Source organism: Phoca vitulina, unplaced genomic scaffold (genome assembly GCF_004348235.1).
Source record: "Phoca vitulina isolate PV1807 unplaced genomic scaffold, GSC_HSeal_1.0 scaffold20, whole genome shotgun sequence".
NCBI lineage: Eukaryota > Metazoa > Chordata > Mammalia > Carnivora > Phocidae > Phoca > Phoca vitulina.
The window spans coordinates 32039980-32056967 of NW_022589723.1; the positions used below are offsets into that span (position 1 = coordinate 32039980).

General features: G+C 43.6%; 1 protein-coding gene across 6 annotated transcripts in view; it reads left to right on the forward strand.

The window, feature by feature from the left end:
- DIS3L (DIS3 like exosome 3'-5' exoribonuclease) overlaps nt 1-16988 on the forward strand; it is a 33241-nt gene that overhangs the window by 15225 nt on the left and 1028 nt on the right. For 4 of the 6 annotated variants that reach the window (XM_032417463.1, XM_032417465.1, XM_032417464.1 and 1 more), the window contains exons 5-15: nt 413-589; nt 2177-2255; nt 3198-3377; nt 5460-5629; nt 6953-7114; nt 9005-9252; nt 9795-9887; nt 12164-12697; nt 14623-14777; nt 14878-15056; nt 16329-16474. In XM_032417463.1, coding sequence (XP_032273354.1) covers nt 413-589; nt 2177-2255; nt 3198-3377; nt 5460-5629; nt 6953-7114; nt 9005-9252; nt 9795-9887; nt 12164-12697; nt 14623-14777; nt 14878-15056; nt 16329-16474 — 2123 coding nt within the window. Of the gene's footprint in view, nt 1-412; nt 590-2176; nt 2256-3197; nt 3378-5459; nt 5630-6952; nt 7115-9004; nt 9253-9794; nt 9888-12163; nt 12698-14622; nt 14778-14877; nt 15057-16328; nt 16475-16988 lie in introns of those variants that run through there. The other 2 variants (XM_032417467.1, XM_032417468.1) reach the window with 2 other exon arrangements.

Sequence of the window (16988 nt, forward strand, 5' to 3'; positions counted from 1 at the left end):
AAAACAAAACAAAACAAAGAAAAAGCAAGACGAGAATGCACACAGAAGAGCTCTTCTCTCCATTCACTGCAGGCAGTTGTCTGCAGCAATGAGATGCAGGTGAAGACAGGCAGAAGGACAGGGGCGTGTGTGCGTGCGTGCAGCGGGTGGGGGAGAGCAGGAGGAGATTCGAAAGTGCCAGTGAGCATTCCATGGTAGGAAGGGCCTCCCTAGGGTCATTCGGCCCAGCTTCAGGGCAGAGTGAGATGGTAGAAAACCAGCCAGTAATGTGAGGCTCGGGGAGGTAAGGCTCGCTGAGCGCCTCCTCCAAACCGCGTGCCCACAGTTCCCGTGCAGGACTTTCAGTGATACTCCCGCAAGGAAGCACCATCATCCTCTGACCACGTTTCTCTTGTGCCTTCATCAAATGCAGAATTACCTGGACAATTTTTGGCCCGACTTAAAGGCCGCCCACGAGCTCTGTGACTCTATCCTTCAGTCTCGACGGGAAAGAGAGAATGAGAGTCAGGAGAGCCACGGGAAGGAGTACGCAGAACATCTTCCCCTGGAAGTGTTGGAAGCCGGCATTAAGTCTGGGCGCTACATCCAGGTGAGGGTGGTCATGAAGCATTGGCGTCGGCGCCAGCCGGCATGTTTTCTTCTCTGCTTTACTGGCCTGTCACGGGCCTTTAATTTCGAAGGCCGTAAATAAAATGGGCATGAGTAAGCCAGGGCTGTCCGTGTTTAAGATGATTTGAGAGTTGTTCTTCCTGTGGACACCTTGCTGTCCGGTTTGGTGCTACTCTTTCTTAATTGGGTTACATATTGAGCATCACACAAGGAGTCTTATAAATGCCTCCACCTCTCTGGGAAAGAGAAGATATTTTTGAATCAAGGTATGGAGATCTGACAAAATTGTGAAATTAGTGAAATTTGGCTTCTTCACTCTTTTGTAATTTTCCTGCACCATTCAAGGGGTCTTTTGTGGTCCTTCAGGACCCAGAACCCAGAAGCTGTCAAGCTGTCTTGAGAAGGAATCAGATAAAATTATTATTCAGATTTAACAGTTTGATGTGTCTGTGCACACACGTTTTATCACATCAGTAGATTTGTGTATCCGTCACCACTATCAAGGTACAGAAGTGTTCCATCGGGAATTTTACATTTTTGACAAGCAGCTCAGACAGTTTTTATGCAGGTCAAAGTTTGAGAATACCATGCTGAAGTCCCTCCCTAAAATGTGGGTATTTTTTTTTTTTTAAAGATTTTATTTATTTATTTGACAGAGAGAGACACAGCGAGAGAGGGAACACAAGTAGGGGGAGAGGGAGAGGGAGAAGCAGGCTTCCCACTGAGCAGGGAGCCCGATGTGGGGCTCGATCCCAGGACCCTGGGATCATGACCTGAGCCGAAGGCAGACGCCTAACGACCGAGCCACCCAGGCGCCCCTAAAGTGTGGGTATTTTAATTATTATTATTATTAAGAGAGCGTAGGGGTGGGGCAGGGGCAGGCAGAGAGAGAGGGTAAGCGAGAATTGTGAGCAGGCTCCACGCCCAACAGGAAATCAAGGGTCAGATGCTTAACCGACTGAGCCACCCAGGTGCCCCTAAAGTATGGGTATTTTAAATGAGTATGCCTTGAGGGGCGCCTGGGTGGCTCAGTCGGTTGAGCGTCTGCCTTTGGCTCAGGTCATGATCCCAGGGTCCTGGGATCAAGCCCCACATCAGGCTCCCTGCTCAGTGGGGAGCCTGCTTCTCCCTCAGCCACTCCCCCTGCTTGTGTTCCCTCTCTCGCTGTGTCTCTCTCTGTCAAATAAATAAATAAAATCTTTAAAAATAAATAAATAAAATAAAAAAATAAATGAGTATGCCTTGAGTGGCTAATGCTTCCAACTTGCTAGTAAAATTTACGGCATTCCAGGGAGGATGTTTGAGGAAGAAGATTTTTTAAAGACCACTCATCACTTAGGTAAGATAGATCCTGGCACTTTCAACACCTGGTGTAGCCAAGAATAGTTCAAAATGATGGTATGTTCTCTGGAGAAAAGAAACCTTGGTGATGAATATTTTTCCTAAAGGAAGGGATCCCAGACCTTAAAAGAATATTTTGGGGATATTTTCATAGACCTTTTAAAAACTGTACCTTTGGAGGCAAAGTGGGCAGAAATTTTTCAGTTGATTTTTGTTGTGATTTTAGGGAATCCTGAATGTCAACAAACACAGGGCACAAATAGAAGCTTTCGTTCGACTTCAAGGAGCCAGCTGTAAAGATTCAGGTTCAGTATAAGCCTTACCTAAATTTCCATGCCACATCTTTATTATGATATTACACAGTAAAGAAAGCAAAGCTGAAACTGTCGCGTCGAATATGCCAGTCGGATTACCCCCACTCTGGGTGTGCGGGATCCCGGATTGGTGATTTCCCCCCTTGCGTTTTATCTGATTTTATTGCAATCAATTTTTAAAATTGAGAACAGCTAAATTTTATTGAGTATCCACTCTACCTCAGGTACTGTTCTCAGCACTAAACATAGATATCATCATTGTTTTGCCCCTTTTCTTCGTGAGGATACACAAGGTTACGGGTGAGGAAGGTGTCATACAGAGAAGCAAAGTAACTCGCCCGAGCTCACACATCTGGTGAGCAGTGGGGCTGAGTCTCCTTCGGAGGCAGTTTGGCTGCGATTTTAAGACACTGCCCTGTGCAGCCTTACTGGAATAATTTTAAAAGTGATAATAATGAAGATGGTGTGTAAATAAGCTGTATCATAACAGAGTGTAGCTCTTAGGTCTTCAGTGGCAGGGAGCAAAACACCCTGGAAGTCGAGGGAACGTGGCTGGATGGAAGGAGAAGGAGAATTTCTCCCGCTGTCTGCTGCTTGGGGGTCCGGCGGGATCCGTGGTTCATCGGCCCGCTCACCACCCCCTGGCTGCGTGGCCCCTGACGGCGTGTGACACAATTCCAGCGTGGGCTTACGTAGGCTGGTGCAGGGAGCGGCCACCTGCCATAAATATGGGCAGAGGAAGCCCTTCTCAAAGCACGTGACATAATAGGACGCGGTGGTCGTGTTTCTTCATTCCTAACCTGTGGAACGAAGTTTGACCTCCCCTTTGAAGGAGGAAGCTTTTCTCTGCAGGGCCACTGATTAGATGTCAGATGCATTATGTGTGGCATTCCCCCGCGGCTTTATGGGGTTTCCGTGTGCCCGCCCAAACAGGTTTAGTCAGTGACATCCTCATCCACGGGATGAAGGCTCGAAACCGCTCGATCCATGGAGACGTGGTAGTCGTGGAATTGCTCCCTAGAAACGAATGGAAAGGAAGAACGGCCGCCCTGTGTGAGAATGACAGTGAGGACAAGGCCTTGGGAGACCCCCCGAGTGAGCCCATGCCCACAGGTGAGCCCGCTGGCAGGCCTCCCTGTTTCCGGTTTTCCCGTGGGAAGTTTCTTTGTCCTGTCTGTAACGATCCAGAAATACTACAGTTATTAAGGTTCCTTATCGTTTCCTTTCCTCCATTACCCGTTGCCCCCTCTCTGCAGATTGATGTTATTCTCCTCAACATCCAAATATGCCGTCATATCTCCCATCCTAGAACAGAACAAAACCCCAAATCCTCTCAAGTCCCACATCCCCTCCGGCTCCTGCCCTTTTCTCTGCTTTAGTGTACGACGAGACTCAGTGAAACCCCTAACCCTGCGTTCTCTCAGCTTCCTCTCTACCCACTGTCTCCTGAAGCCGCTACATTCAGCCGCCCACACCCCCAGAAACCCTTGACCTGACCTTTTGTCAAGGGCACCAGTGACCTCGTTGCCTGTAGCCCTGGGCGCCTGTAACCCTCGGCAGCATTTGGCCAACAGATCACTGCCTCATCTTGGGCTTCTGGGTGCTTCGCCTCCCCTGCTGGGTGCTCCTTCTCGGTCCCTTTGCTCGAGCTTCTCCGTCTTAACGGACCTCCGGGAGGCACCTGGGCTCCTCGCGGAATGTCCTTCAGTCCTCTCGCTCCGTTTCTCCAGCCCAGACCCCCTGCTCAGCCTCCAGTGTTGTCTCAGTTGTCCATGTGGCATCTTCCCCTGAATGTCCGAAGGGCACCTCCCACTTAGCACGCCTAATAACAAACTCCTGATTTCTACCCCCAAACCTGCTGCTCCCCGAGGCTTCCCCCTCTCAATAAATGGCAGGTTCATTCTGTACGTGGTCAACCCAAAGGCCCTGGGATTTACCCTCCACTTTTTCTGTCACTCATCAGCAAGGCCTGGCAGGCTCTGCCCTCCGTGTGGCCTGTCCCGCGCCCCGCCGCTCCTCTCCTGACCGGGTCCGCGAGAACCCCTTGGTGTGGCCATCCCAGCTGCTGCCTCACTGGTCTCCCTGCTCCCCGCCTCGCTCCCAAATGGCCTTTTCTCCACACGGGAGCCAGCCACAGGGGTCCTTTCAAAGGTCTTTGGGTCCAGTCATGTCTCTGCTCTAAGCTCTCCAGTGACTGCTTCCTGTTTCTCTCAGAATAAAATCCGAAGTCTTTACCGTGGCCTACAGGGTCCCGCTGGCTTGGCCTGTCTTCTGTCACTGTCCTCGTCATCACTGTGCTCCTGCCACATTGACCGACTTGTCCTCTCACCCCTGAAAACGAGCTTTCCCCAAACCTCCTCATGCCAGCCTCCCTCACTTCAAGTCTCTGCTCAGATTGTCACTTCATTTAAAATACCTGCCATTGCGGACCCTGTGTCACTCTTGGTCACCTTACCCTACTTTGTATCTTCCTTAGCAAACACCACTACCGTCCATGTATTTACTTTTTATTGTCTGTTTCCCACCCCTACGGACACCCAAACTAGAACGTCCACTCCAGAAAATCAGGGACTTTGTCTGTTCTGATATTGAGACATTCCCTGCACCTAACAGGGCCTCATACCTGGTAGGGGCTCAATCAGTCAGTAGTTAAATAGTCAAAAGATAGCACTTTTAACTATTAAAGTTTGTTTTTTCTTGACCTCAGTCAGTGATGCTGGAAAGTGTTGTATGTCAGACTTAACGATTTGCATACTTCATTGTGTATAGTGTTGGCCCAAATGATCTTGACTGGTGGGAAAATGCAAGAAAGACAGTGAATATGCACAGGAGAGGGCATAAGTTAAAAAAGTAAAAATCACTGGCTTTTCCCGACACCCTCAACCTGAGATTGATAAGAGAAGGGCAAAAGAGAAAGTGGAAAGTGGGACTGATGGATGCTAAGTGTCACATCAGACCCCACAGCAGAAAGGGCAAACTGATGATGTTATAAAAAAAAATTATCTTTCAAAAAATTAGCCATCTTAATATAAAATGCCAGGAAGGCAAATGTTTAAGCATCTCTACTTGTGTAGATGTGCTTGATACAAATGGGACATTGTGTTTCCTGTTTTCTTCCTCATTGCTGAACTAGTTGGCATCCAGAGACGTAACATCTCACCGGTTAAGGCCTTATTTTGTTTTGTTTTCCCAAAGGCAGAGTGGTGGGCATCCTTCAGAAGAACTGGCGGGATTATGTGGTGACATTTCCGTCCAAAGAAGAGGTCCAGTCTCAGGGCAAAAATGCTCAGAAAATCCTAGTTACACCTTGGGATTACAGAATTCCCAAAATCCGCATTAGCACTCAGCAAGCAGAAGCGCTCCAGGTAGCTGACGTACTTCTCCCCTTTTCCTCCTGTCTTTGCCAGCCTTCCAGCTCTACCAGGAAACATGGTTAATGCCTTTGCATAAGAAGGGATAAATTATTGATGGCATTTGGCATCTCGAGATCCTTTTTTTTTAAAATTCTAAGTATATAGAACCATCTGTCAAGCAGTCCTTGGTTAATAAATGGAGGCCAGAGAGAAACTGTCCTAGAAAGAGCTGTGTAGGACAACTACAGAGTACATACATTATCCGGCTGTCCAACACAGAAACTTCCAATAGATATGCTTTGCCAACACTAACAAGCTTTCTTCCAGCCAGTGATACAGAAATACGATCCCTCTGCCCTGTGGGGATGATATAGTGGTACTTCACCGAATCGATTATCCATAAAGGAATATAGCACTGGAGAAAAGACGTAAACAAGGAAGTTAGGAATAAACCTTTACTGTGACGAAGAGTACGAGCATGGCCCAATTTCATTTGCCTGATGTTTTGCAGTTGGTAAATGAGACCTTGTAGCAGGACGTCCCGAGCCAGAGCCAATAACCGGGTCTTTGTGTACCCTTTGCATCCTCAGAAGCCTTCTGCAGGCTCTCTGAGGCCAGTTTCAACCCTCGCTTTCCAAACCCGTGGTTTGCTGGAGTTTGGGGGCAGTGGGGTTCAGTTCACACTGACCCCTCCTTCCCCACCAGAAGATGCCCTTAAAACTGAGAAAGTAACTTCAAAGAAAGTAGAAAGCCGGGACGCCTGGGTGGCTCAGTCGGTAGAGTGTCTGCCTTCGGCTCGGGTCATGGTGCCAGGGTCCTGGGATCGAGTCCCTCATCGGGCTCCCTGCTCTGTGGGGAGCCTGCTTCTCCCTCTGCCTCTCTCTCTCTCTCTGTCTCTCATGAATGAATAAATAAAATCTTTTAAGAGAGAGAAAAAAAAGAAAGTAGAAAGTAACTCCCACACTGGCAAAATTGAGATTTTTGTTTTGAAATGGAATTTGTACTATGCACAATGGGGTTTTCCTTCGTGTTGCAAATGTTAACTAGAATGTGTCACAGTTGGCTTTCTTTAACAGACTAAAATTTGCAGCCTGTTTATTTGATGTAGAGAGGTATTGCCTCCTTCCAGAGCATTGGGCCAATCACTTACATAACCATCTGGCAATTTAGTAAAACAGCAAGAATCAAAACAAGAAGCAAAACCCACTGTTAAATCGGCCACTCTTTTTGGAGCTTGATGCTGTGTATCTTGTTTATCTGGTGCTTCTGATTGACCCATTTAATTCCTGGTGCTGGGCTGGTGGGTTTCTTTTTTTTTTTCCTCTTTTTGTGCAGGACTTCCGGGTGGTTGTACGCATCGATTCCTGGGAGTCGACATCTGTGTATCCAAATGGACATTTTGTGCGTGTTTTAGGAAGAATCGGGGACCTGGAAGGGGAAATCGCAACCATCTTGGTGGAAAACAGTATTTCGGTTGTCCCTTTCTCCGAAGCTCAGGTCCGGTTTCCCAGAGTCCTTCGGTCTAGTGAAGGACATTCTGTACAGTTTCTTTTTGCATTCGTTTGTTGTTTGTTTCATCGTTAAGAAGAAAAATCTCTGTACTGTGTAACCACTCACGAAAGCCACAGAGAATGGAAGAATCTCACTCCTCTCTATTCTGTGTGTGGACCAGACTGAAGTCAGCTTCAAGTGCATAGTTAGTTTTCCCAGAGCCTCACAGCTCTCACATTTTTACATTTTCCAACTGTGCTTAAAAATGGTGCGTCAGTGGCTTATTGTCAGTATACATCCATCGCCAGCAGCTGCAAGGTGCCTAGTTACAGACCCTACTGGGCTCCACTCCCTGTCCTAATCACTCACCCACAGGCCTGCACAGAGCCACGGGGAGCGGCTTCTAGGGCTCCATGTACCTCTGACCTGAGGGTCAAAAAATAATGCTCTTGAAACAGTTTTTATAACCTTTGCAGAAAACACAAATTCAATAAACATAAAACATTAGCTATTGCCATCACTTTATGATCTTTTAAAATCCTCATAAATCTTGTTTATTAGTCTTGCATAACTAGATCCATAGTGTGCCCGTGCTATTTTCTGTTCTTCTTTCGCTTAAAATTATTTCTGTGTATTGACATAGCTACTTTGTAGTTACAGCAAATTATTGCATATCGATGTACTCTGCTTGGCTTAAGTCTTCCTCGATTGTTGGACATGGGGCTGTTTAATTTTTCAGTAGTAGAAGAAATGCTACTTCAAACATTTTTATAAACATTGCTTTTTTTTTTTTTTTTCCTCTTGCATCATTTTTCTCGGGATGTAGTCCTTAAAGTAAGATTACCAAGTCAAAGGGCATAAAAAATTTTAAGTGGCTTTTATTTATATGGGCAGATTGTTCTCCAGAAAAATTGGACCAGTTTGCATTGCCGACAAGAGTGTATGGGTGTTATTTTCATTATAGTCTTTGACAGAACAGTAGCTATAATAGTAAAATATTTTGGAATATTTTACATTATTAAATTTTTATGCTTAACATTAGTTTCTGGAAATTATTTGTTGACTTGTTTTGACAGCTCTTAGTGAAAATGTTAGAATAAAATAAAGCATGGATTAGACTTCACAGGACTAGAATTTTCTCTTCCCGTTTAGCCTACTTAACTGCAAATTGATGGCCTAAACAGGTAATAATAGAGAGAAAGTGCCCTAGATTGGTCCTGCTTAAATTATCTTTAAGGAATAGGCTTTTAGTACTTGGGACATGTTGATTTTTTTTTTTAGGGCTTACCTTGAATTAAAAGCTCAAGTACATTTAAACAAGTGGGTCATTTGAAAATGGGGAAGAGGTTGTGCTCTTTATAAGCCACCATTCATCCTTGCCGTGGCCTCCATAACTAAAGAAGCTGCCGGAGGGCGCCTGGGTGGCTCAGTCGTTAAGCATCTGCCTTCGGCTCAGGTCGTGATCCCAGCGTCCTGGGATCGAGCCCTGCATCGGGCTCCCTGTTCCACGGGGAGCCTGCTTCTCCCTCTCCCACTCCCCCTGCTTGTGTTCCTGCTCTCGCTGTCTCTCTCTCTGTCAAATAAAGAAATAAAATCTTAAAAAAAAAAAAGCTGCGAGAAACTGGCACATTTCCTGCCAAACTGTAAGGGTCCTCAAGGGCAGGGGACTTCGTCTTTCCTATTGGCTCCTGACCTTTCCAGAACCTAGCGCAGTTCTGGACACACATTAGGCACTAATAAATAATTATTGATCGAAAGAAGGAAACAAGTTTATTGCAAAAGGTAACAGGGAATGAATGGGATTTCTATGAGGTTGCAGTGAGAATGTTCCAGAGCAGATTTTCACAGGAAGCTTATGGTGCGAGAATTGCTGAATATCTGACTCTCGTCATACAGATGTGTGAGATGCCAGTCAACACACCAGGAAATCCCTGGAAAGTGAGTCGTGAAGAGGAACGAGAACGGAAAGACTTGAGGGAAACCCATCTTGTGTTCAGCATTGACCCAAAAGGCTGTGAAGATGTGGACGACACGCTCTCAGTCAGAACCTTAACTAATGGCAACTTGGAACTTGGGGTCCACATTGCAGACGTAACGCACTTCGTGCCACCAAATTCTTATATCGACATTGAAGCTAGGACAAGGTAATGTCTTTAGACACCAACAGTGTATTTGTGACTCTAACCTATTCCATAACTCCCGAGTTTCAGAGTCTCAAAACAAAGATTTCCCAGTTTTGTGCAATTCTGCAAATCCCTTCTAGGGGAAAAAAAAAAAAAAATGGAGGTCCACTTCCCCTTTCCCTTTAGAGAAGTAGTTCCTTGATCAATTTACCTTTCCTTTTTTTTAACAGAACCTTTTCAAACCCCCTTTCCTTCTAAAGTGCAGTGAGTTAAATTTTTCCTGTATGGATACTATTTTCTATAAGTACCGGCTCATTACACTCTAATTTTTCCTAGACAACTAAGATTCATGTCACTTTTTCTTTCTTTTTATTGTCAGTGGAAGAATATTCAGCCCAAGGCAGTCCCCCTTAGTCCCCTTGATTACCCAGTCTGCTGCACTTTATGAAAAAGCAAGTCTTGGGGGATCTGCACTGAGGATGTGGCCCTTTACCTCCCCGCGGCCCCTGCAGTCAGCCGTTGTGCTGCTGAAGGTCACGCACCCGTGTATGTGTCATTCACAGGGCCACCACTTACTATTTAGCAGACCGTCGCTATGACATGCTGCCCTCCATCCTCAGCGCTGATTTGTGCTCTCTTCTGGGAGGCGTTGATAGGTGAGTTTGTTCATGATTTTTTTTTTTTTTTAATCACCAGGGCTTGTCTTGGCCCTTCTGTGATGCCTAGTGCTTTTGCTTCTGGCCTCTTTCTCCTCTTCTTTTGAATATGCTCTGCCCCCTGCTCTCCACCCCTGATTTCCCCCTGTGCCCTCTGCGCCACTTATTTGTAGGCAGCTTTATTTCTCTAGCCTTCCCTTCCCTTCCCCTCATCTTTTCTGCCTGTCTAGCTGTGAGGCCGCTTCTCCCTCTGTTGTTGGCTTTTTAAACTCAGCTAAAGGGGTGCCTGGGTGGCTCAGTTGGTTAAGCAACTGCCTTCGGCCTAGGTCATGATCCCAGGGTGCTGGGATCGAGCCCCACATCGGGCTCCCTGCTCAGCGGGGAACTTGCTTCTCCCTCTCCCTCCGACTACAGCTCTGCCTACTTGTGCTCTCACTCTCTCTCTCTCTGTGTCAAATAAATAAATAAAATCTTAAAAAAAAAAAAAAATTTTAAACTCAGCTAAAGTCTGGGAACAAACGCGGACGATTTTGTGCATATATATTCCCCAGTTGAGGCTGTTTTGCATGAGGATCATGAACTTAGGGAGTTTTTTGTTTATTTGTTGTAGTTAACATTTACATCTATCTTTGAATACATATAAAACCATATAGTCCAGAATTTATAGGTTCCAAAAGATATTTAGTGAAAGGCTCCCCTCCTATCACTTTCCCCCAGTCACCAATTTCTTTTTATTTTATTTTATTTATTTGAGAGAGAAAGCACATAAGCTGGGGGAATAGCAGAGGGAGAGGGAGAAGCAGGCTCCCCACTGCACAGGGAGCCCGACGCAGGACTCAATTCCAGGACCCTGGGATCATGACCCGAGCGGAAGGCAGACGCCCAACCGACTGAGCCACCCAGGCGCCCCCAGTTACCAATTACTTACGTATTTTTCTAGACATAATGCATATACACACAAATCTGGACATGTGGTCTCTCTTTTATATACAAATGGTGACGTTATATGTATATATGCTGTTCAGCAGCTTGCTTTTTATTTCTCTTAATGTAGCTTGGAGATCAGCCTATATTAATAACAGTTGCTTATCTATGGAAATTTGGATTGTTTTCAGTCTTTTGCTATTACAAACAAAACTGTACCGAATTACATGGAACATAAGTCATTCCACATTTTTAAAATACCTGGAGGATAAATTCCTAGAAGTGAAATTTCTGTGTCAAAGGGTATATGCATTTGTGTTTACATAGATGTAATCAAATTGCCCTCCATAAAGGTTACACCAGTTATATTCCCACCACTAATGTGTGAAAATGCTTGTTCCCTCCAACAGCCTTGCCAACACAGTATTTTGTATTTTTTTATCTTTGCCAATTTGAGATGAAAATGGTATCTTACTTAGGTGGTTTTAATTTGCAGTTTTCCTATTAGTAAATTTAAACATTTTTGTGTATGTTTAATACTCATTTATGTATGTATTTTCTGTGAACTCTTTCATGTTCCTTTCCCTTTTTTTTTTTTTTTTAGTTTTCCATCTATTTGTAATTGATTTATAAGAACTCTTTACATATTAGGAAAATTAGCCCTGTGTTTTTTATATGAGTTGCAAATGTTGCGTATGTTTTTAAACAGTGATTTGATGGTAAAGTGGTTCTTTACTAAATGAACTTTTTGCTAATTAACCTACCATCGAGAGTGATATGATAGTTCAGTGTTACTCTGTAAGATTTGAAAGGCTTTCTTCCTTACTAGAGAGCCCACCAGACTTAACTCTATCAGTCCTATGCTAGTCTAATCAAAATGGAGAACTGTAAGCTTATGTTTGTAACACTACATGTGAACTAATTTCAGATTTGCTCAGAGCTCAACAGAACCTAGTCTAACTTTGTTGTTTTAATTTTAAATAGTTTTTGAGCTAATGGTGGAGTGTTTGGATTGAGACATCGGTCCAAAAACCTGTAGCATTGTCATTTCTTTTAAGTTACATCCAGGGTCTAGTTCTACTTGCTTCAAAAATGGAAGAATTAGGGGCACCTGGGTGGCTCAGTCGTTAGGCATCTGCCTTCGGCTCGGGTCATGATCCCGGAGTCCTGGGATCGAGCCCCGCATCGGGCTCCCTGCTCAGCGGGGAGTCTGCTTCTCCTTCTCCCTCTGTCTACTACTCTGCCTACTTGTGCTCTCTCTGTCAAATAAATAAAATCTTTAAAAAAAATAATAAATAAATAAATAAATAAATGGAAGAATTGAATAATGATTAGCCTCACTGGTTTTGTAGGTACGCCGTAAGTGTCATATGGGAATTGGATAAAACCTCCTATGAAATTAAGAAAGTGTGGTATGGCAGAACCATTATTCGATCAGCATACAAACTGTTTTATGAAGCAGCCCAGGAACTGCTGGACGGAAACTTCCACATTGTTGATGACATTCCAGAGTTCAGAGACTTGGATGAGAAGAGCAGACAAGCCAAGCTAGAGGAGTTAGTGTGGGCCATCGGCAAGTTGACGGACATAGCGCGCCACATCCGGGCTAAGCGAGACCATTGTGGTGCCCTCGAACTGGAGGGGGTAGAGATTCGTGTTCAGCTGGATGAGAAAAAGAACATCCATGACCTCATCCCCAAGCAGCCCCTGGAAGTCCACGAGACGGTGGCCGAATGCATGATCCTGGCCAACCACTGGGTAGCCAAGAAGATCTGGGAGAGCTTCCCTCATCAGGCCTTATTGCGCCAGCACCCTCCTCCACACCAGGAGTTTTTTTCTGAACTGCGAGAATGTGCTAAAGCAAAAGGCTTCTTCATAGATACGCGGTAACTCCTGCCTTGAGGGGGCAGAGGGATGCAGGGAGTGCTGTACACTTACTTATCGTACAGTAGTTCCTAAAATGGGACAGCGGGTCTTTGACTAAGACTAGAAAACTTCTTGGCTCTCTTCATTTACTATAATGTAGGTATAGAGATTAAAATTAAAATGAGTTTATTTAGACATCATTTTGATCCACTACGATTTGTAAGGCGGTATTAAGGAACCTGTTACCCTTGGTTTAATTTCATAGACCCCTTAGGCAAATACCAAGAAGTAATCCTATTTATTTCATTACTTTAAAAATGCAGCTTATCTTTGAGGCAATATCCTAAAACACCACACCGATGATAAATTTATACCATCCCTTCATAGAATGAGACATCTTTATTCACCCGCCTCCAGGATAAAAGATTTTGCCTATTAAAAATGATGCACAGGGACGCCTGGGTGGCTCAGTCGGTTAAGCGTCTGCCTTCGGCTCGGGTCGTGATCCCAGGGTCCTGGGATCGAGTCCCGCATCGGGCTCCCTGCTCCACGGGGAGCCTGCTTCTCCCTCTGCCTCTGCATCTCTCTCTCTGTCTCTCATGAATGGATAAATAAAATCGTAAAAAAAATAAAAAAATTAAAAAAATAAATAAAAATGATGTACAGGGGCACCTGGCTGGCTTACTTGGTAGATCATGTGACTCTCGATCTTGGGGTCGTGAGTTCAAGCCCCACAATGGGCTTACTTAAAAACAAAAAAATAAAATAACTAAAGGGTAAGTTTAAAAAATTATTAGTATAGAGGATTTTTTTTCAATATTTTGTTTCAAATAACAGGTGCTATTTAAAATATCTTCTATTTATTTACCAAAATGGATTTTTTTTTTTTTTTGCCTCTGTCTGTGATGTATCTTTTGTTGGTTTATTTGGTGGGTGAGTGCCTGGGTGAGCACCGTGTGTGTGGGGCTCACTGGGTAAGGGCTTTCAGATATCTTGTATCATTTGTATTTTACAGATAGGGAATCCCATCTGGAGAAGTTAAGTGACTTACCTGTAGTTTAACAGTGAGTCAGGGCAGAGTCTGGACTTGAATCCACGCATTCACGTCTGTCACGCTGGAAAGCTCACATTAGCCCACTCATGATGCTCTGTTCATCATTTTCCATCTTTCCTTCCCTCCCTCTCTCTTAATGGGCTGTAGTACAGAACTGAATGATATGCTGACTTGTTTCACTTTTAATATAATTCTATTATTTCCTGGGTTTTGAAGATTGAGTAAATAAATAGAATATTTCCTGTCCTTTTCTCTTTAAGAAAAGGAAGATAATTTAAGTTTCTCTTAACTGTGCACCTCAGGTTTAGTTTAGTTTTGTTTTTTAAGTCCCTCTGCTCAGTAATTCTTGATTTTCAAAAAGTCCGTTCTTTGACGTGTAAGGGATGTTTAACTTAAGGGTGTTAAGAATTCCGTTCCACAAAAGTATTTGACCACCTACTATGTGCTGGGCATTAACCTAACCACATAGGTATCAGTACATTGCTCTTAACTACTTCAGAAATGTTATTTAGAGGCACCTGGGTGGCTCAGATGGTTAAGCGTCTGCCTTTGGCTCAGCTCATGATCTCAGGGTCCTGGGATCGAGCCTCACATCAGGCTCCCTGCTCAGTGGGAAGCTTGCTTCTCCCTCTCCCTCTACTGCTCCCCCTGCTTGTGCTCTCTCACTCTCTCTGTCAAATAAAATCTTAAAAATATATATATATATTATTTAAATTGATATACTTCCTTTGTTTCAACCTTAAAAGCAAACTACATTGCTATAGTTGAAGAGTTGCTTCTAAAACGTATCCAAAATAAAATTTCTTCAGAGTGAAAGATTTCCCTCAGAGTATTGACTTGTACATTGTTGCTGGGGACTAAATAAAGGTCTTTCCGATTTTTTTTTGTCAGGTCCAATAAAACACTGGCTGATTCTCTGGATAATGCGAATGACCCCAACGATCCCATCGTAAACAGGTTGCTGCGATCCATGGCCACGCAAGCCATGTCTAATGCACTGTATTTCTCCACTGGGTCGTGTGCGGAGGAAGAGTTCCATCATTATGGTGAATGATAGCATTTCCTTTTGTGTGGCTATAACCTTGAGCAGGTCGTTTAAAAACTGTATTTTTTTGTTGATTTCCATCTTTTGGTTTCTTTCTGAAGGCCTTGCATTAGATAAATATACTCACTTTACATCTCCGATCAGAAGATACTCAGATATAGTAGTACACCGATTGTTAATGGCAGCCATTTCGAAAGATAAGAAAACGGAAATTAAGGACAATTTGTTCAGCAACAAAGATCTTGAGGAATTATGCAGACATATCAACAACAGAAACCGAGTAAGAGGGGATTTTAAATTCTCTTACCCATCATCTCTTTTGCTAAGAGAATATCAGCTTTATTATGTGGTGGAACGAAGTGCCATATATTCTAGCGCATTAAATTCTGCATTATTCTCCCCAATGAAATAACATGAAAAATTGTAAAGTTTCTTGTGTTGCTCTCAATACATTTATAGATGTTATGAAGTCACTTAATGTGGGTTTAGGAGATTTAACAATAGGTTAGATGTTTTTCCCAAAAAGTAGACATGTAAATTACGACCACGGATCGTCTTACCACCCCGAGATAGGCATTATTCACTATTCCAGACAATGCCTTTTTTATTTACAACAAATAATGGTACCATACCTGCTCTCTGAAATCTTTTGCACTTGACACATCTGTTACTGACAGCATCACTTCAGAGTAATGACATCTTTCTTTTAGAAGCTGCTTTGTATTGTATTTCATATTGTTGGCTAGTGGCTACAATACTGTACAGCATAGAGGAGAGCACTTGGTGATACAGAAAAATTGGAAACTACCTAAATGTTTAATACAATTTTTGTATCCTGTATTCTAGTTCACTGCTGGGCAATATTATAGTCACTAGCCATAGGGGCTATTTAAATTCTTAAAAATTAAAAATTCTGTTCCTCGGTTGCACGAGCCACATTTCACACGCTCCTAGACATGTGTGGCTACCTTTGGGGCAACAGAGATGTATCGAACATTTCCATCATTGCAGAACGTTCTGTTAGGCAGTGCTGTTGTTCTGGGCAACCCAGTTTATAGCCATCCTTGTCTATACACTTTTACAGACTTCTCAGATTGTTGCCTGGATATATTCCTGGCGATAATGAATTGCTGACTCAGAAGGTGTGCACAAATAAAACTTTGATACAATTACCAACTTGCCCTCCAGGACAGCAATACTAATTTATACTTGCACCAGCAGGACTATGGTAGGACAGACTTGAAAATAAAGGCAAGGCATAGATATGGGTACTTTCCTCTACCTGAATGAACTGGAACAGATTCTAAATAACAAACAGGTTATTTTCTTAAAGAATTAATTTTCTAAAAAAGACATTTTTGGGGGAAAGATTGCTGGATGGTTAGGTTCCCACAAAACTGATTTAATTCATAATAGAGAAGAATATTTGTATTAATACTTTCCTAGAGTCCAACCTTTTTTTAAAGACATCGTTTCTGTGGGGGTATGAATTCTGTTCCCCCCGGGAATGTCTGCATGCTTTAGGTGCGGCGGGTTGTGCTTCTTCTTACAGGCAGCACAGCATTCTCAGAAGCAATCTACTGAGCTCTTCCAGTGCATGTATTTTAAAGACAGAGACCCAGAGAATGAGGAGCGTGGCATATCTGATGGGGTTATATATTCAATTAGAACAAATGGTGTGCTTGTATTTATACCAAGGTATGTTACATCTAACATAATAGCTGTTAACAAATCATAGTTACACTCGGGGCACCGGGGTGGCTCAGTCAGTTAAGCGTCTGCCTTTGGTCAGGTCATGATCTCGGGGTCCTGGGATTGAGTTCGGCATCAGGCTCCCTGCTCAGCAGTCTGTCCCTCTCCCTCTGCCCCTCCCCACGCTGTGCTTGTGCTGTGTCTCAAAAAATAAGATCTTAAAAAAAAAAATCATAGTAAACTAAGTGTAGAACACAAACAGTACATTAGATATAACTCGTTAAAATATAACAACTATTTGTAGGTACAGATGTACATAATGTAATAGAATAATGCACGATATAAGTATAAAAGGAGGGGCGCCTGGATGGCTCAGTCAGTTAAGCATCTGACTCTTGATCTCAGCTCAGGTTGTGATCTTAGGGTCGTGAGTTCAAGCCCCATGTTGGGCTCCTACTTAAAAAACAGTATAAAAGGAGATTAGCATCTAGTACATCTGTATTAGTGTTAAGATAGGATT